Source organism: Saccostrea echinata, unplaced genomic scaffold (genome assembly GCF_033153115.1).
Source record: "Saccostrea echinata isolate AGI-Se365-2 ecotype Australia unplaced genomic scaffold, CSIRO_AGI_Sech_v1 ptg000028l, whole genome shotgun sequence".
Lineage (NCBI taxonomy): Eukaryota > Metazoa > Mollusca > Bivalvia > Ostreida > Ostreidae > Saccostrea > Saccostrea echinata.
Window position 1 is genome coordinate 17,209,377 of NW_026889777.1, and position 22,084 is coordinate 17,231,460.

The 22,084-nt window shown below is 33.0% G+C and overlaps 1 protein-coding gene across 1 annotated transcript; it reads left to right on the plus strand.

Annotated features, from left to right (window-relative positions):
• Positions 1-590: 590 nt before the first annotated feature.
• LOC133193585 (ficolin-2-like) lies at positions 591-4,426 on the plus strand. Its single transcript, XM_061329546.1, has 6 exons — positions 591-845; positions 949-967; positions 1,495-1,577; positions 2,774-2,870; positions 3,356-3,520; positions 4,185-4,426. The coding sequence occupies exons 1-6, from the start codon at positions 591-593 to the stop codon at positions 4,424-4,426; spliced, it is 861 nt and encodes a 286-aa protein (XP_061185530.1).
• The last annotated feature ends 17,658 nt before the right edge of the window (positions 4,427-22,084 follow it).

Genomic DNA, 22,084 nt, shown 5'->3' on the forward strand with positions numbered 1-22,084 from the left:
TTTAAAAAGTTCGCAAAACCAATAAATGAACATTTTTCCTCCAGTGAATTTTCAACAAAGTTTAGATAGTAAGTCAATTATCTTAAGTTTAAACAGAAAATCGTTTGTTATAAACTATTAATGTATTAACTGATCTGAGAGACAATATAAATATAGATACTGGATATAGAGTGGAACCTGTCAAGGGACTTTTACAATAATTGAACATGTTCTCTTTACAAAAAAGTGCTGTTACTTTAGTAATTCAAAATATATTGATTGAGGTTGCTTAAATATGGTATTGTATCTCAGGTGTCAGATAAAGGTCATGTAGGAGTTATTTTAACCTTGGAGTTTAAAACACAACGGATATACAAAAGAAATACATTAAAAGGATTTTGCAAAAACTTATAAGCATTACATTTTGATAAATTATATGTTTTTGGATTACTCGAAGTTTTTATTTAAATTTTTATTAATAGAGAAAAGAAGAAAAATTTTATGCTAGTTTCTCTAATTGAACCAAAAAGTAAAATAAATTTTGAGAAGAAATGGAAGCATCGATAAGCTTCTTCATATTCTTCCTGTGTAGAAATTTGCCGTTTGTTTCTATGGATACCGAGGAAAACGGATTTTTCATAGTCCAGACCGGTCAGGTGCCCTCCAAGACCTGTGTCTTAGATGAATTCAGCGTAGAAAATAATTCATCTCCTCTTATCGGCTGTGGTGTAGAGTGTAATAAAAGGCAGTATTGCATCGGAATGGATCTAATTACAGATGGAACAAACTTATGTCGGCTTCTATCAGGTTTTGGGAGCATTATCCCATCTATTTCGGCTATTAATCAGTGCACTCGTTATCAAAAGGTTTGTTTGAAAGATACATTTTGAAACTTAAATCTATATGTGTAATGTTATTAAACTTCTTTGACTTTTCAAACAAGATTTACTTTTATTTCCTTTTTTTCAGTCAAATGGGAATCGAAAAGGTAAGTTTTTCTTGACAAATTCAGTCAAAAGGAAAATATTAATTTTAATTTCAAGTGCACATGATTTTAATATTATTTCTTGATCATTTTTGCTACACTCACAATTTTTTTAATCATGAGTGGTGTACATTGTGAAATCGTTTTACTCAAGGAGGTAGATTTGCATTATATGTAGCTGTTTAAAAAGTACAGATTATGCTAGTAGCAAATAAATAAATGATCATGCACTCTATGACTTATTCATTTATATCGTTAATATCCACCAAGGGCGAATAAGAAAATCTTTTTAAAAAAAAAAAAATCTTCGGTATGTACATGTGTGGTTTTGTTCTATCCCATTCTATCAGTAATTGAAAATATGATATGCATGTAACAGTCAGAAATAAAAGGGGAAAGGCCAAATTTTGGAACCCATATTTCATACAACAAGCGGACAAGTTTTTCTACCACAATAATGCAGCAAAAGGAATTTGTATCTTATATTTATAAATGGTCTACATACATTGAAAAACACCTTCTTTCTTAAGGACGAGACTTTTACTGCAGTAGAACATTGATGAACGGCGCGACTGTTTCCACCATATGCCACCAAGACACTTATCTATGGACGGTACGATACTGTACTTATTATTTGTTGTTCTTGAAGATTTCATAATAAAGTGTATTTCTACAGAAACGTACACGAGATTTTTTTAATGGTTATTGATAGTTCCTTAGGTGAATTTCAACTTTTTTGAATAACTGAATTTTAATTTCTGACTTTCTCGTGAGATCCATTTGAATAAATATAATTTGTTTCATTTTTCGTGAATTCATGTCACTATCTCTTGGTCGTATTTTGCCTGATTTGTTTCACACAAAGCCTTTGATAGGTCTTTGTTTTTATACTGAATTTGACTACGAATATTCCGTCTAACCGATCAATACATAGGGCTCACGGTGGGTGTGAACGGTGAACTGCGGATGTTCACTCTTCCCCAGCACCTGATCCCATCTCTGCAATTTCCAGGGGTCCGTGTTTTATGCTCTTTTCACAGATTTGTATTCTTTATAGATTTCTTTTTAAATCGATCACCAGTCATTATCTTCAACCTTTATAGTTTTCAATTTCAAATTTAATATTTTAATGTTTTCGAGGAAAAGGTTGACCTATAATTCTCTTAATGAAAGAGATCGTCACGGTAGCTCAGTCGGTAGAGTGGTCGCTCTGTGATCGGAAGGTCGTGTGTTCGAATCACGGCCGCGACTGACCTAAGTCGATAAAAAAAGTAGCAACTGTTCCTCTGCCAAGCGCTGAAGTGAAATTTGCTGGTCTTTCGGATGAGACCTTAAATACTGAGGTCCCGTGTCACGGTAGGCGTTGGCACGGTAAAGAATCCTCACTGTTCAATGGCCTTGAGTGTAAAGTAAAGGTCTAAATTTCAAGCCTTTCCTAGATATATGGTAATGTCTCTATATGAGTAGAAAATTCTCGAATGGGACGTAAAACAACAATCAATCAATCTTAATGAAAGATGATATCACAAATCAATATTCAGGATATACAAATATATTCATACCCTATTCCTTTATATTAATCCAAAGAAAATAAAAGTTGATCTAAATGGGTTTTTCTTTTTGAAAAAAATCGTATAACGTTCTCTAACTACTTGTTTTCCAGATTTATAGTTTTATCTGATGTTTTTAGAGGTTTGCTCTTCTCTCGAGTTGTATTGTTTAAATAGATTTTGAGTTAGATTACGGTTCGTTATCTCCAAATTTCACTGTGACATACTGAAATTCTTTTCTAATTCATTGTTATTGTAGATAATTCAACGAAGATTAGATGGATCCGTTAATTTCAAGCAGAACTGGGTCCAATATCGAATAGGGTTTGGCACACGTGACTCCGAATTTTGGCTAGGTATGGAAATTGTGTTAATTGATTTTAATTACTTAACTGTTATAAATATCATTATCATTTATTTGATTACAATTAGGAAACATCATTTGTATAACATTGAAGTGACCCCAGAGTTGCACTATTGGTTTTTAGAGCGAATTTAGTAAGCATAAGTAACCAAAAATAACCACCGTCGGAGGGGATGCTCACTCCTCCATGGCACCTTATCTCACCTTTAAATTGTTCTGCTCCAAATTTGTATCCTTTCAATGGACTTTCTAGATTGAATACTGTTTGTTATTTTCATATTTCATCAAAGATTTACAAATTTTGTATTATTTTTAAAATTTTCTACGATAAGGCTAGTTATATGGAAAATCTTTACGTTGCACGCTCAACTACACTTGATGTTGTATAAAGCTGATCGCTACAACACATTTTCTTTTCAAATGTAGCCAAACATTTATCTCGTTATACGTTTATTGTATTTATAGTATATTTCCTAGGTAATGAAAACATACACCTCCTAACAAATGAGGGATATACACACCTTAGAATTGAACTGATGGATCATGACTGTGTTTGGAAATATGCAGAGTACAGTAGCTTCTATACAGAAGGAGATGGTACACAATACAGATTACACGTATCTGGCTATTCTGGAGATGCAGGTAAACACACATAAATTCCCCCTCTATCTCTAGAAGTGTGTTTGTGAAGAAAGGAAGGGAAAGATGGGGGTTTTTTTTGCTCTTGGCTGCTTACAAGTGTAGCTTGAATCTAAAACTTCACTACATCACATCAACTGCATAAGAAAGTCACACAATTGAAGAACACATTCTAAATAATTCTTGAGAAAATGTTGCCTATGACATTTATTCTGATAAGTTTGTTCTGCATATAATGGTTTTGTAAACCAGGGCAGACTTCAGACAAGTATTTTGGTGTTTAAAGCAACATTTCATAATTTTGATTGTCAATATAAACAATTCGTTCGGAAATACAGCTTGTCTTTAGGTTGAGAGTTGATTTATTTTTTAATTGTTAAGCCATTGTTTTATACAAATTGCCTACGAGTCACAATGTCTTTCCTCTCAAGACAGATGCTCATGGTTTGAACAATCGATAAGGTATGCCTCTTTCCCTCCATGTCACATTGTCCCGCCTCTGATAATTATAGAGGTTCATGTTTGCTTTGTTCTAAATTTATATGATTACTTGAACTTTTTAGCATAATAGCTTTTCCTGAAACATTTTTAAATGATAGAACTAAACATTATGCAGTGAGCCGTTCTTTTCATTTACACATTTCTTTTTGTTTATAATATACTACAGGGGACAGTTTTCTCTACCACAACAATATGTACTTCAGTACTTTCGATAACGACAACGATAAAAACTCTGGTTACAACTGCGCCCTGGGTAGACTTGGAGGTTGGTGGTATAACACATGTCATAAGTCAAACCTGAACGGTGAGTACAGCAACACGGACTACTCCAACGGCATCAACTGGTACGCCTGGAAAGGGTTCTATTATTCCATGAAGGAAGTGAGAATGATGATAAGGAAACCCTGAGTTTTAAATCTGTGTTCATGAAGATATATCACTCTCTGTTTGCATACATATTTTCTATAATGAATGAAAATTGAGAAAGGCATTTTATATAGGTTGTATTGATATCAAGATTGGAGTGAAATATATATTTGAGAGAATATGGTTTGATTCTAAAACGTTGATCTTTATGATGATGATCAAAACTATATTTTGGTCTTCATTGAACTTAGTCTTGAATACATAGTAAATAAAATTATTGTATTAATGTTTCTATGCTTTTATATATTTTTTTCTATTATTAGAATAATTTTTAAAAGACTCCTTCTGGAAAAATAAATAAAAATACTCATGTATTTTCTGCAGTTGGTTGGAGTCCGGGCCTTTTGGCATCAAAGACAGTTGCTTTTTCAATAGGGATGGGCCTCGTAAAATTTACTTACCTTGTCGTTTGTCATTTGCAGGGTTGTTTTAAGATTTGATGAAAAACTTTGTGATTGTGCACACTGGTGCTCCGAGGTTGGGATTGGAAGGATGCTTAGATTTCTGGTATGCAGTGTCTATTTGGATTTTGGAGATCAACTCTTCCAACGGTCTGTCGGAGTGTCTGTGGGTGCCAGATTCGCCCCTTTGTTGGCAGGCCTGTTTTGTGTTCATGTTGGACAGAATTTGCTGAGAAACTTATACTTGAGAAGAAAACATGTGGCCTTAAACTCGACATTTAGTTCTTACGACGACATATTGTCGAAAGTTACTTCCATTCACACGTCTATTCGATATATCCTAGTGAACCTGCGGTGAAAGATGCATCAGAGTCTGACATTTAAATACTTTTTATTCATGTTTTTCTAGAAAAGATGTTGATGGTAATCTAGCGGCAAAATTTTTTTGTGGAAAGCAAGATGACTTTGGTTTTTCTATCGTCACCTTCCCTTATTTGTGTGCAGTGTGCCATTGTCGGCGGCGTGTGTGGTTTGTGTCTCCAAGTTGGTTTGGTGCACAAGGACCTGCTCTATATGTACCTGCAGACAGTTTCTGGGGCGGGCCAGACTATTGGCAGGCAGGATGGTGAAATGGGATTTCAGCGGTCTCGCTTGAAGTCAACATTTTGCAGGTTCAATGTTCGATATGGTGGCCTTGCCGGTGGATGTAGTCTGTCGTTGTGTCAAATGCTGGCTGACATTTTTCATTCTGGTTGTTGGAACGATTTTTGCTTACGGGGTTTTTTGCTGAATTTTCCGTTTACGCGATTATGAGAAGGAGCACAGTCGGTCGTCAGGGAATGCTTACTCTTCCATGGCACCTGACCCCACTCTGATGCTTTTAAAGGTCCGTGTTTGCTCTTCTCACGATTTGTGTTGATTCAGTGGACTTTTTGGCTCAAAGAGGCATAAGAGTAAAGATTTTTTTAAAGAGATAGAGAGAGAGAGAGAGATGAATGCTTAAATAATTATAGATCGATTAATGTCAGATTTAAATGCTTATCTGATCCAGCAAGAACGGCCTCTTACCTCGCGAAATGTCAAGAAAAATCGGTTATATCAAGATAGTTTATTACATAGAAAATCTCAAACAAGATTTTCAATAATAGACCTTTACAATCAAAAGAAAGAGAAAAAATAGAACTTAAAGAACATGAAAAAGATGGTAGACCAAACCATTCAGTCTAAAATTAAAAGAAAACAGACATTAAATAAAAAAGATTCAATACTGAGAACTCTCCCAAAATCTCAGATAAAAAAACGCTTGCAGCGGGTCATGAAAAACAGGTATTTTACGATGAAAGACTGGGAAAGAAATTGTTTTTGTTTTATACATGTAAGAGTTTTCCAATGTATTAACAACAAGAACAACGGGATGGTGTTGAGAACTAAGAAGGAAAATGTCAGTTGCGATGAATCATGGATTTTGAGTAGCATGTCAACTAAGAAACAAGTCATTTAAACACACAAGTTTAACAGTACTCCCTTTCCAAGACTATATGATCAAAAACAAATATGCAAAATATGCCCAAAAAATCTTTTCTGATGAAAGCCAAATGTAGACCGACAAAATATTAGATTAATTCATACTGTGAATTAGAGTTATAATGGTATCAAAATAAGAGCACCCTAATGAAAAACTGAGGTTTGATATTTCTTTTTTCAAATAATAAAGACCATTATTATGCCATAAATCAACGCGCTCTTAAATTCGAGACGGAGTCATAGATTCAGTTTGTTTCGCCAGTTTTAATGTATGTTACCAACTAAACACGCACAGACCGATGTTCTAAATTTAAAAAAAAATCATATAGATTTTCGTTTACGCGTTGCATGCATCAAGCAGATTATTTGGTGATGCGGTTGAGGTTTCACATCGACTTCTCATGTTGGTATTTGATTTGATCCGAAATTTGAACAAACGATTAGTCCTTTCAGTCTAAATTGTTAACACGGCAACCGAAAATAAACATCTTGTAGACAACCATGACTTCATGACCCCAAAGCTTAATGCACTAATGGCCCTGAGATTCCGGTATTTAGAAATATAATAGGCTAAATTGTCGATAATCTGTATGCAGTCAAAACGCCACAGCAGAAGGGATCTTAAAATGCGTCAGATCCTTCACATAAACAACTAAGTATACCTTGAAGTCAAGGAAGGACTAAAGGGTTTAGACTGTGAGAATTTGTTTATAAAAGTTCCAATATCATAAAGGTAGTATTGATCAGGAGAATAGTCAATTTTTATAGTAATTGATAAAAATAAAATAAAGAAACTTCATGTAATTTACCTTTTCCTTTTGAGTCTAGTCAAGTTGAAAACACTTTTGGTTGAGATATGGGAGTTTAATTGTTCATTTTTTTTTATTGATGTTATTGTAACGATGTTATGCTAGGAAATCTATTTTACACTAATCTTTTTGCCTCTAAAATGGCGTTAAACTGAAACTTGTGTGTGACCCTGATTCATTCAAACTATTTCTTTACTAAAGTGTTTTTGTTTCTTTTCTTCTGTAAGATGTTATAAAATGTTCTCATTTTTCTTTAATTTTAAGTTAAATGGGAAATTTTTAACGTTTTGTTAATGCATAATTACTCAAGTTAATTTTGATCAAATTCCATTTGTTTCCAAACCACAAGCGCAGGACTAGACATCACACAAAGTAAGGATTCAGTGTCTTATAAGACACCACATCACAAACAGTAAGGACTCAGCGTCATATAGTACATCACATCACAAACAGTAGGGACTCAGTGTCACACAAGCATGAGAATATACATCACACACAATAGGGATTCAACATCACATAAGACAGCACATCACACAGAGTAAGGACTGAGTCCTGACTGAGAAAATTAATTAGTAATTCCATATGGAGAAAACGCACACGAGAAGAAACGAGTAATAACGAATGTTTGATGAAAATGATGTCTAGAGCAGTGAGACAGAGATGTGTCAGAGTGCCAGGCGTTAGTGTCTGTGTACAATTTCCCCATGTGTCATCAAACCGCGTCTGATCAATGACTGGGATAATCTCATCTTGACAAATACAACAGGTGATGAACTAAATCACCTGACAGATATTGCTAATTTATGGGGAATACATACTGTGAATAGGGACGGAGATTTGATTTATATAGATAGTGAGTATAACATTAACAAACTGTCTATAGTCAATGAAGCAAAGATTACATTTATAAAGCATACAGCACCATGGGAAGCATGGAGTGTCTACAGCTCCCCCGCTGCAGAAGACCTGCTGGTCGGGATACGTCATACTTATTCAAAGACAGGCAAAGTAAACCGTTACAATTACACAAAACACATACAGACAATAGGACACAAGAACACAGGTGAGGAACTGTATCTTCTACCTATCTACCTCACAGAGAACCGCAATGGAGATGTTATCGTGTCCGACTCGAAACTTAATTTGTGCTTCAGTGGTGGCAGAGCGTAGAGAAAGGTATCGCTTCTCCTACAAAGGACTTTCGGAATTTTCTCTGCACCCACGTGGAATATGTACAGACGCGCTGTCACGCATCCTGGTGTGTGATAGTTACACATGTTCAGTAGAATTGACCAAGATGGTAACTTCCTGTCACAGATACTAACACCATTGGATGGGCTACAATTCGTATGTGGCCTTGGTTTTGATGGCAGAACACACCTACTCTGGGTTGGTTCCGATTTTGACAACACAATGGACATATACAGATATACAAACAGGGACTCTCTGACCGGTAAGTTACAAAATGCTTTATATATATATATACAGTGACTCTCTGACAGATAGGTTACTCTATACTTTATTTATATACAGAAGGATTCTCTGACCGGTAAGTTTCAATGTGCTTTATTTACATATACTGGGACTCTCTAACAGTTAAGTTACCCTTTGGTTTGTTTGTGTTATATAAAAATATCGAGGGTATACAAAAAATAACCACCACTATAGAAATTATTTGTGAAATTTAGTTAAAATGTAGTATATATGTAATTCTTTTATTTGTAATTATGTTACATTTTCCTCTAAGTACAGTTTGTTTTAGTCATTAGTAATTCAATTTTCCTCGTTGCATGATTTTGGAGCAAACGGTTTCCATTGTCGGAAATTATTGTTCTTTGTCGATGGAAAACAATTGAAAGGGGATGCTTAATCCTCCATGGCATCTGATCCCGTGTCTGACTTGTAAAAATTTCGTGTTACTCCGCTCACAATTTGTATTGTTTCAAAGGACTTTTGGGCAAGGTTGATGTACATTATCTTCATACCTCATTGCATTCATCTGTCTTTAAAGAGGGTAGGCTAACCTTGTTTACAGAGGATGCAAATGAGAGTTTTATGGCATTGAAGTTGCATGAAATCCTTGTTTTAATTTTTTTCAAGTATGTTGTTGCTATGCTTAAGCCACCGTGTTGGTTTGCACCGCATAAGGTTGTTCGGAGTTCAGATTTTTTAGCGTTGTCCCATCAAAATTTCCTAAGACAATTTTTGGATTTCAACTAATTATAAAATTCACCCCTTCCGTACACATGCACTGTCGTTAAGGCTCGCTTTTATAGTAATCATCACTTTATTGCAATATTCCTGATTATACTCTGTATTACACCATTTCTGACTCTATAACAGTTTTTCTAAATATATAACATGAACAGTCTTCCTTAGTATAAAAATAAAATGATCAGAACTTTGTTGTTTGATCTCTATTATTTGAGATCAGATTTGATGAGATCCATTAAAGAGAATGCGCTCAGAATTAAACAACATTGATTCATTCTGCACTAACACAAAGTATGAAGTACCTTGGCAGCTATGTTTAGATGGACACCATGCTAACTCAGAGAAAAAACACATAATTCACAAATACTATTTCCCAGTTGTGACAGCTATTATTGTTATGAAAAGTAACTGTTGGAAAAGAAATACGCAACCAGGGAATAGCTTTGGCTTCTGTGAACGGTATGTAAGGAAGCGTGTCACTTGGCAGCCTGGACCACGTGTGTATTAGCAAGACGGTGTATCAAAGCCAGAGTGTCCAACTTCAAAAAAAGAATAAGCAGTAAAACCCAGTTTGAATTCTGCTTGATCACTTGTCGTATGAACCTAAACTGCTTGATCACCTGTTGTATGCATTGAACATTTTCTCCTTTTTATTGCATAGACAAATACCTTTGATAAAAATTGATGATAATGGATTCATTTAATACTTAAATTGATTGATCAATTTTTGTTAAGGGTGGATCAAAGAATATTTCTATGGGAGTCTACTCATAAAGATTTGTTGACACATAAACGTATCGAAGAGATAGTGATAAATGACAAGATGTCCATGTAAGTCATCTCGTTTGTCATACAGTTTAGTTATTATTTGAACATTATTTCTATAGTTAGTAAAATATCCAAATATGACATAAGCTGTGACATACATTTTGCTGTCTTTCATTTCGAGTTGACATATGGGTGGAGTAATTATTGTTAATTGATAAAACGTCATTAATAAACATGTATCTGAATGTCGAGTTAAACTCTGTTTCAAAGGAATATAACAACAGGTCGGCTAATAAATGAGCAAATTTAGTTTTCATCAGACTCCAGCATCCTTTTGATATCAACTTCAGAGTAATCACGTGAAGAATCAGAATGCTTTATTATTAAGTTATTTTGAATATTACCATCACAACATGAGAAATAATTCGATTCCATTTTTATTGAAGCAGTTGTTACATTTAGAAATTTATTTTCACATAGATTAAACCAATGTGTTTTAAGTTAATAAATATAGTATGCAATAAACACCATTTTCTCTCTCGAAATTCCGTGAGATAAGAAAATCTGTAAAATTGATTAATATGCTTCTCTTTTCATTAGTTTTTTAACAAGGGGGAGGGGATATGAAGGTGGTTGTCTCTCACTTTGAATAATATGAGCAGAGAAATGGAGCCCTATTGGGAAAAGCCAAGCTATTTTGAAGAATGTTTTAGAGATTTAATAAACTCGATGAAGTACAAAGCAAGATATCAATATATACCACTATACTAAACATGTATTATACGATTCGTACAAATTATTTTAAACAAGATATAGTAACCATTAGTAATAATTAAATTCAATCTAAGGATGGCTTGATAAATTACAATGGATAAACACAACCTATTTTTCTATGAAATACAACAACATTGTAACATTGCTAACATTGCTAGTGATAGTGACTGGACTTAAGACAACCAAATTTTCTCCAAATTGTTGTTTTAAAAAAATCCTTGTCTCACAATGACGTCTTACAACTGTTTAACGATAACAGCAAAGCAGACCACACTGTCTTACGAAAAGCAGGCAAAATGAAAATTAAAGAAAGTGTAATAAACAAAAAATTCAATGTTTTACAGTTGAATATGGAATTTATTTCACTCGTGAGAAAAGCTTTGTACTCTTTAAAATCACAAAAAATTCTGTGCCACTGGTGATTTAAATTACAAAGCTATCTAAAAAAAAATGAACATCCTATATATGTAAAACTCTAACCTGCCCAAAAGTATGAAATGAAAAAAAAACGGCAAAGTTATATATGCGATATAGTCTCCTTTTAAATGGTCATATACTCGTATATATCAAGACTAGTTTTTCTAATCAACATGATGAAATGTAAAGATAACAAACTGTAATTTTGATTCATTCAAAATTCCAATTGAACATAAAAATTTTGGTCAGATCATACATTGACCTATGAAAACAAGTGGGGATCAGGTGCCTTGGTGAAGTAAGCGTGTACTAACGACCGTTCACATCCGCCGTCTGCTCCTTGTCATGATCGGGTTAGCGGAAAAATCCATAGATAGATGCATAGATGAAGAGATACTCCATCCTTTCACAATACACATGTTCATGCAAGCATTCTGAGATTCCCCGGATCCCCATGTTTTCATTTCGTTTCCCTTTTTGTCTCAAACTTAAAAAGCCACTGTCAGTACATAAATTATCATGAATACAAGAGTATTTTTCCGGAAATCCATGTTCCATCGATGCATTTAATATTCAAATAATTCATGTTTTATGTATGTGATAAAAACACAATCTTGAAAATAAATGTATATCATTTCATCCCCTGTTCATATTCACAGCGAGCACAGTTCAAGCGCATTAGACGTTTCTATAAAGGTAATTCTATCTCATTTTATACTCAGATTGGTTTTTGGTTCCCTCTTCAGAGTACTTAGGGCGATAAAATTCACTCAACCTTTACACGTCGACGACATGTTGTATGCCGAAAAAAATTTACACAGTCAAAGAAAACGATGACCCCAGCAGCCAAGCAGATAACGACCACGCCCACCATCCCTATGTTCTTAGCTGAGCGTCTTTCATCAGGTGCACTAATCAGTGTGCGTTTGAACTTGTTGGTTTCTTTTCGTTTAACGGTCAGATTGGATTTCAGGTCGTCAACTTTTTCTTTAAGGAGTTCTGGTGTCATTTCTGGAAGTAGTTTAAAAATATTTACGTGAAATCTGTCCAATATTAAAGGAAAATAATGATCCCTAACCATTTACCAACAAAACACCGTTTTGAATAAGATTAAAGCCCTTTTTGTATTTGATAGTCTCTGACATCCTTCTAATCGTGGAAACTAGAATCTGATAGAAAAACATTTGAGGATGTTTGTCATCACCTTAGATTAAATAACAGTTATGATGTGAATGTTTGTAATATTATATGAATATACATGTAATATTACCTTTTAGTATACGACAAATGCTTGTAGGTATTTAAAAAAAATAAAATATAAGAACCTGAAATTCATAGTAAAATACTTTGGTTAACTAGAGTAAAAACTTTGAAACTATAGTAAAAACTTTGAAACAATAGTACACGATAGTTAACTAAAGTTAAACTATGCTTTACTATTATAATAGTAGTTTTTGCTAGGTTCTATTCGTTTAGTGTGCAAATTTAAAGAGGAATAATTTGAGAAATTTTCTTTAATTTCAATTTTAATTTAGTAGAAATATTCCATAATATTCTTACATAATATACTAGTAGCATTTCTTAAGTTTTGTTCTATTTAGTAGTATGTTAGGCATTTTATTTACTATTATTATTAAAGCTACATGTATTATGCATAATACTTACTGCTGCTGTCATGATCGGAGCTTCAAAAGTATGAATATATTTTCTTATGATGAAATCATGAAAATATGGTAGATCTAAATTACCTACCTGGACACTGTTCAGATAGAGGCTGAGGAGGTGACTCTGTGTATTCTCTTTTCTTGAAGACAAAGAAACCTGTAAATTAAAAAATCCTCTGAGAGACTTGGAATGATTTGATGAATGCTCTTAATTCTGCACGACAGGTGATTTATAGACTTTTAAAAATGCAAAGTGGCATGAAATGCAACTGATTAATAATTCGCATCAGCGTTCAAAGTTATAAGAAAAGTAACTCGAACAATTTCATAGAACTAGAGTAAACGGAAAATGAGGAATACTGAGGAAATAGGGAAGGTCAATGTTTGAGAATAATGACGCAGGTGATTAGTACTATCCAATAAGTATATTTACATTAATTTGAATTGATAAAATATCTTGAAAAATGAAGCTTAAAGACGATAGGGAAAGTCAGAATTATTGAAATGTCCTCACCAAGGTACATCCTTGATGATGTTTGTCGAAATATCTTATAAAGTAAAGTTCAAGATGAAAGGGAAGGTCAAGATGAGAAAAGTATGACACTGTTGAATAGCTCTCAACGCTTTTTATATGTATCTTTGTATGACATGTAAAAACGACCAAAAAATAAACTCAGCGACAAAGATCAATATCAGCAAAAAGAAGAAGACAACTCAAGATATTAGTTAATATAAATGTGAAATATTTAAGATTTTATTTCAATTGAAAGCTACATAATACAGGAATTAAAAACTTACTCTTATGAGTAATGATAGCCGAAGGCGAAAGAGTGTTTTCTTTTCTTGGAAGTTTTTCCAAGTACCGATATATTTTGCATGTGTCTGTGGTTTGGTTCCATATTGATGTATAACAACTCTTTAATTCCATGCATTTTTCCTTGCACATTCTTTCGTCACAATCGTTTAAATCTGGTTTATTTCGGTCTAATATGTATCGAGGCTCATCTTTTAATTCTTCTTTTACAGACATCATCGTGCAGTTTGCCTTTGCTGAAAGTTTGATATAAAAAAATGACAATTTATAAAATTAAGGAATGAAATAATAAAAATGATTAAAATGGTGGAAAGGACATTATGTTTGAACATTTTAAACTTGGAATTTATATGCTTAATTAATGTATGAACGATATACAAGAATCATATCATAATCATAGTTGGTAAAAAAATATTATTAACAGTAAAATAAAATACAATTTTTCTGACAAGAAAATAACTAAAAAATACAGGGGGGAGACTCCTAAAGAGGGACTCTTATTGATTAACTGATAAACTAGATTGGAATATCATATTGCTACAATGATCTATGATTTATTAAATTGTTTGGTAATGGAATTGATCACAATAGATCAATCAAACCCTTCGATACTAAATAAAAAATATAAAGTTAAATGCAGAGTTATTATTAAGATGTTTAAGAATTAACAAAAAAAATTGAAACTTTGAAGAAGAAAAGTAAAAGAAATAAAAGCCAGGACTCCTGTTGTGATGTAGTGGGTACTAAGCTAATATATGTAATTAAAATTAGGGATATACCTTGATTGGAGGGGTTCGTTTGTTAACGGACGGACTTACATGTACTGGCAAGCGTATGCTGCAAGACGATGGAAAGACTGCCAATAAAAAGTACCGTATTTGTCGGATAAACACACTCGTGCAACTTTCAAACATTCTTCTCATTTGAATATTTCAGCCTTTTTGGATTTTTTGGCTTTAATATGAATCTTACCACTGTATTTTGACTAATTTAAAGACGTCTTTACATCAAGAGTATAGTGGTCTACTCAGATGGGGTTTCCAGATTTGATGTTTAAAACTATATACGATCACTTACGTAAAGTAAACTTTTGAAAACGCACAAAGAATAATTGTAATACACATGAATCACCAATTGCGCCCCTTTGTTAGCAGACCTATTTTTGTATTCATATGAAGCAGAATTTATTCAGAAGAAAAAGAAATCTCTTGCTGTGGCCTTCTTTTCGACATTTAGATATATTGACGACGTATTATTAATTAACAATAGTTATTTCCATTCATATGTCGACACGATATACCCAGTGAGTTTGAAATAAAAGATACCACAGAGTCTGACACCCCTGTTTCATATTTGGATATTTTACTAGAAAAAAACGTTAATGGTAATCTAACAACAAAGCTTTATGATAAACGTGATGACTTTAACTTTTCAATCGTCAACTTCTTATTTATGCAGCAACATACCCTTTTCACCTGCAAATGGGGTGTATATCTCTCGGTTGATTCGATACACAAGAGCATGCTCTACATGTGAAGAAGAATAAGAATAACAACAGTGTCGTTTAAAGTCATCATTTCGTAAGTTCTATGCTCGATACAATGACCTTGTCAGCATACAATCTGTCATTAGGTCATATGCTGACTGACGTTTTTCATACTAATTGTTAAGCCATTATTTACACACTGAATTGTCGACGGATTTTTCCGTTATTTTCAAATAAAGACAGGGAGCACACGGCGTGTGTGACCGGTCGGCAGGGGATGCTCACTCCTCCATGGCATCTGATTCCACCTCTGATGTTTTTGGAGGTTAGTGTTTGCTCTGCTCCCGATTTGTATTGTTTTAATGGACTTTGAGCTTAAATACTGTTCGTTATCTCCATATTTGAAATTTTATGCACCCAGACTTTAGTATATTTTGCATGCGTGTATACGCGTGTATTTAAGGGACATGGGCAAAACTTTTAAGTTTATTTCTATCAAAAGTATCGTTAAAATTCAATGTCTAACATGTTGCTAGATCGTTTCAGACCAATATGTTATAACAGCGTGTTTAAACCATTTATCTGAAAATTATCAAAACTACGAATTTCTGGAGGTGTTTGATTGTCATTCATCCTTGCACTGTCAAAAGATAAATCTTATCCTTAAAGGGGTATGCATACAGATTTGAAGTAAATATTTTCCAAAATTTTCTAGATAATATCCTAACTTAAAATGTGTTCATTAAACTGAGGTTATTTTTTGAATAAGAATAGAAATTCAATATTGTAAATAAAACTGCCATGCAGTGGTGTCCATGCCCATTTAATATTTAAAAAAAGGATATTTGTGGTTTATTGATAAAAGATATCAAAGTGAGAATCAAGAAAAGTCAGAATAGATATTAATAAAGCAATACAAATTCTGTTGCCTGTTGTGGTCAGGGATGTTTGCTGTGTAAGAGAAAAATCACACATACACCCGGAAAAGTTAACAATTGTAGACCTCTTGTCAATGTTTAGAAATACAGGTGTTTGATGTAATTTTATGAAAGGTACCGTTGTATATCAATATTAAAATGGTCGTGTTAGTTATTTGAAGTTATTTGAACAATAAACAAAAAATATCATTATAAGCAAAATGGCATTGCAAGTGTGTTTATGTCCCTTTAAAAGGGATTTGAATTTAAGAAATAATATGACCTCAAAATGATAAAGTAACATCAAGCTTTAAAAGTATTGAAACCATGCCGTATTTATTGACGAAACAAAATAAGATAAAATGATGTTCAAAGAATATCAAATAAACGTAACATCACGGAACAACAGGAAACCTTAAAATATCAGGCAGTAAGAAAGTTTGAATTGCTGCTGGTATAATCTTTTCTAGGGAAGATAAAGTTGTCATGACGGTAACAGGAGATGGATACCATTTATAATGATAATTTTTATTCAAATTGTAAAAAAGATTACAGAAAAAGAAAGAGGCACAGAATTAGGACGACACATCCTTGAGACAAGTAATTATACATAAAGACAAAATAAAAGCACTTTTAGAAGTCATCTATTAGCATAAGAATATTTCAGGAATGGCATATTGAAAAAAAAAACCTATATGTTTATTAAACTCGTCTTGAGGGCAAGATGTCGCATTGGGGGGAGGGGGAAAAAGACAACAAACGACATTAAATGTGAGCAGAAGACATTTATGAAAAACGGGAGGTTTACATTAAAAAAATATTAAACAAAACCGATTTCATACATGTAAATTCATCTCGACCGTCTTTCACGAATACAGGAAAACAGGCTATAAAGAAGTGCCAGGGACGGACAATTTTGCTTGGTTATCAACGTCATTTCTTATGTCTGTTAGGTTTATAATATGTTTTAAAGCCACGGGGTATGAAAACCACTTCGTTGTAATCGTCAATTCATTAAACGCGTGTTCGCTGTAAATGTGTTTAACTGTGCTGGGATTAAAATGTTTCTGGAAATGTATTTATCGTTTGTTAAACATGTATTATGTTTTAAATTATACATTGCATTTATCGTCTTTTACAGATCTTTATTATACAATGTTGACATTACAAAATACATGTACTCTTTCGCAAACAAATACGTGAAAAAGTTACCTTTGCGCTTGTTTTCGCAAACAAAAGTCTTTTTGTTGGTACAAGAATCAGTGTAAAATTGTAAATCAGTAAAATTAAAGTAGATGCACACAATCTCATCGTTTGTTCTTGGATCCGTTATTATGACAGGAAGTCTAAAGGGTTTACAATTTAGGTGCATGCTCTCATTGTTTGATGACCGCATGAAAGCTCCAATCCAAATATCAGAGTAATTTCTTGAAAAAAAAAAAAAAAAAAAAAAACATTAATCATTTTTGCATGACAACTGGTCTTTTCTTATTATCTAGGGAAAATATCTCTTAAGACAAGAATATATCCCCACTCCAACAAAAATAAAATGTGTTTTTTTAATTCATCTTCTTACATTTTACATTTTCAAATGATTGTTTGTTTGGTGTGTTTTTTTACTTTTTTATCGGTTCAACTGCCACCATTTCATCTACAGAGCCCAGAAGGTCATACATGAAGGCCACATCAGCTTTTGAACCAACCCTTGCTAATTCCTGGGCGCTGTTACTACATACGACATAAGCGCTGTGCCAAGTCGCGGTTGGTAAGTGAACCCTGTATCTGCATTTTGGGTCTCCATCTGCAGAGAGTCAAAACCACTAGTATTGTAAAAACAGATATAGGATGTTTCCATGTGCACAGAAACAAAAATATCAAATAAATATGTACAACACTGTGGGAAGATAAGTCTTGCTATTTCAATAAAAAGTTTAACATAACATCAAATAATTGCTAAGCGTCAACATAACTAGAGATACGATCCCGATGCATTTAACAGGAAATGAAATTGGGGACTCTGATGAAGACGAAATCCTACGGAATACTAACATTAATAATTTCCGTATATGCAGTAACACCCTCTATAAATTGGAGGAAAAGTAAGAATATCACTTTATATTTATAACTTCCATAATGGATACATAATATTCATATTACGGGCCTATCATAATTATGAAAATAAATATTTCCTTTTAATAAAATCCAAGTTTTTATTAACTTTTTTAATTAATTGATCACATTTTTAGACATTCACTGATTAAAAAAGGAATATATTCTAAAATGAAGGAGAAGTGTGTATTCCTTCCCCTTGATTAAAGAGTTATTCCTCCTGTTTTCGGAACAATGATTTTTTTTCTCTGAATACACAGATGCATTTACAGATTGTTTTAATGAACACAAAGTAAGTATCTAAAACAATAAAGAGTTGCTTACCAAAAATTATTTAAATACAATATCTCATCGAATAAAAACAAGACGTTTGGGGATACAACGTTTGATAAACTTTACGTAATTATTCAGGCATATATATGGAATGTAAGTATTGAAATTTTTAAAGCGCTCTGAAATGGATTCAATAATACATACTGAAATACTGCTTACCTTTGAGAACTGGATCCTGAAGGGATACAGGTATGAAAATGAAGAGAAGGCTGGCGATATACATGTACTTCATCTGAAAACAATTAAAAATCAGACCATCTACATGTAGAAAGCTAACTTCTAAAACACCTGCTTTTTAATTGAAGCATCTCTGTCAGTGTATTAGCATTTCAAAAAGGGGGACAATTGTCTCTGTTGAGATACTGCAGGTTTGACAGTGTTTTATACCGTGGCTAACAAGCAATATCATGTTATCATAAAACACGTTAACCGTTCTAAGATGAAATGTATGGAGATAACAAACAGTATTCAAGCTCAAAAGTCTATTCAAACAATACAAATCAGAAGCAGAGCAAACACAGACCTCTTAAACAAGAGAGGTGAGATCAGGTGCCATGGAGAAGTGAACGTTCCCTGCCGTCCTGTACATCCGCCGTGTGCTCTTTGTCATGATTGGGAAATAACAGAAAAATCCATCAACAATTTAGAAGGTAGATAATGGTCTAACAATCAGTATGTAAAACGTCAGTCAGCATTTGATTTAATGGTAGATTGTATTTGCTGACAAGGTCATTGTATCGACCATAGAACTTACGAAATGATGACTTTAAACGACACTGATGATAATCTTGTTTCATCAGCTTTTTCAATAACTTACCCCGTTTTAGAAATTGTTCATACGTAGAGCATGCTCTTGCCTATCAAATCAGCTGAGAGATATAAACCCCTTATACAGGTGATGAAGGTATATTGTTGCATAAGTAAGGGAAGTTAACGATTGAAAAATTAAAGTCAGCACTTTATCATAAAGCTTGGTTGTTAGATTACCATTAACGTCTCTTTCTAGTAAAATATCCAAATATGAAACAGATGTTTCAGACTCTGTGGTATCTTTTATTAAAAGCTCACTGGGATATATCATGTCGACATATTAATGGAAATAACTATTGTTAATTGATAATACGTCGTCGATATATCTAAATGTCAATAATTACCATTTTAGACAGTCAATAAAAGTTTTTGCAACACGATGCGGATGTGAAGACAAATAATGATTCCTTAATGAATAATGAAAAATGAGATTATTTTGTATAGAAGAATCCTAGGAGTTTGCAGTTTGGTCATTAATTTGTTGTAAGTTTATTTATCAGACATAGGTCTTTTGATCTACAGTACCTGCATGGCCATGAGTTATTATTTTTCTTTTTCGCTATATGCATTTCATTAAAAATGCCTATTAAAAATATTGCAACTTTTTTAAAGCTCATTCATTATGGATGAAACAACATAGAATGCACAATTTTTTCGCAGTTTCTTCAAATTATTTCAAAATATTTTTTTAATGTGGGCATTGTAGTAATATTGCACGTCAATTGCTTAAACCAAATTTTTTATGGTTAAAATTTGTTGATAAAAAAATTTGCAATTTGAGATGAAACAAAAATTGTCTTGATGGTTTCAATAAGTATATTATAAATAATCAACACCTCATTTTAACTTACTCTTACAGAAAGGACATTTTATCACTTTTGCATAATTTTACATGTAGGAGGGAAAATCATTTAATAAAGAGAGAACTGATTTCACAGGCAATTTTTAAAATGTAAATTTTAGTTTTTTTAAAAAAATGAAAAAAAGATGAAATTTGACTTACGTATGGCCTTTTTCTGTCGTGCCATATGAAACAAAATAAAATACTTAAGGTCATTATCTGTCGTGCCATATGAAACAAAATAAAATGCTTAAGGTCATTATCTGTCGTGCCATATGAAACAAAATAAAATACTTAAGGTCATTTTCTGTCGTGCCATATGAAACAAAATAAAATACATTGTCAAGTAAATTTGCTGAATTTCATGGTCCTGGCCCCAACCCCTCTGGAGCCTGAGGGTGGTGCGAAACCATCAAAATTATTGCAATTTTCAAAAATCTTCTTCTTTACAACTTGACATCTAGCAGTCAAATTGATTGCATGATTTTAATAAGAACTAAGCCCTCTTCCAAAATTTGGATATTCATGGCCTAAGGGTCAGGGTTTTTGGAATTAGGGTGAGGATCAATTGATCGTATAATGAAAATGTATAAATTCTTTAAAAGGCTTTCTTCTCTGATCCTAGACATAAAGTAAACAAGCTAAGTACTAGTATATGGTTATGCTTACCAAGATTCTGAATTTTATGACCAATGGGTCAGGCGGCCTGGTCTTAAGAAAGGGCTTTATTGATTATCCTGTGAAAATGCATTTATCAGCAGTAATGTTGTTAAGGCGACCTTTGAAGAAATCAGCGGAATATAGAAGTTCACAAATAGAAACCTTCTTAAACTAATTCAGTTTTGTATATCTATATATCATATTATTATACGACTAATACAAAAAACATGAAAATAACAGTTTTACACACGTTTATTAAAGTAAAATGAATACGTTTATCTGCGTGAATTTTATTTTACATTCAAAAATTCCACAATAAGGTCCTATAAGGGATTTTTAAAAATTGTAAAGATTTATAAGGGTGATTACAGAAAGGTATAATTTCGAACATCATAGAAAGTTAACAATTTCTTATTTTAGATAATTGTTATTTTCATCATTTACAACTAAAATAGGTCCAAAAATACAAATCAATCCAGGCATCCATTTTTTATTTGTTTCATCTGTCTTTAAATATCAATTGAAATAATACAGCACATTCCAGTCTGCATTGAATTTAGTCTGGTCACCTGATTTGACAGTCAGGTGATAAATGTAGATAATGTGTACTGCACGGAGGTCATAAACAAATTTCAATTTTGAAAGGGCATACCCTAATTCAAATTGAAAATTTAAGCAATAAATTGTTTCTATATATCTTAGATTTTTTTTTTTAAAGTGTTGCTGCCCCCAAAAAGATTTTGCATATTATTAGTTCAAATTTCAAGTAATTGGCTCAAGCTGAAATTAGGTGATCTTTACGAAGTATTTTATATATTTACTTGGTAATGCTTTCAACTTAACGAAAGCAGCATTACTTTTCAAATTAAATCGGGGTCTATACCCCTCGGAGCTATACCAGAGCGAACCCAAAGCTCAGCCCGGGCGGAACAAGATTTTTAATGGGCAATATGTGCCAGACTCTGCAGTGTTTTTCATTTTGAGTACAGTGTGATACAACAGACCAACGTAGGAATGAAAAAAGTATTTTCAACTGATTAAATGTCGTCGATATATTAAAGTGTCAAGTTGAAGGCCACGGCAAGAGATTTATTTGATG

Excerpts from the sequence above, each read along its gene's own strand:
- LOC133193585 (XM_061329546.1), top strand. The coding sequence starts at position 591 with ATGGATACCGAGGAAAACGGATTTTTCATAGTCCAGACCGGTCAGGTG. Across the intron at positions 1,578-2,773 it reads AAGACACTTATCTATGGACG|ATAATTCAACGAAGATTAGA; the intron begins GTACGATACTGT and ends TTGTTATTGTAG. Across the intron at positions 2,871-3,355 it reads TGACTCCGAATTTTGGCTAG|GTAATGAAAACATACACCTC; the intron begins GTATGGAAATTG and ends TATATTTCCTAG.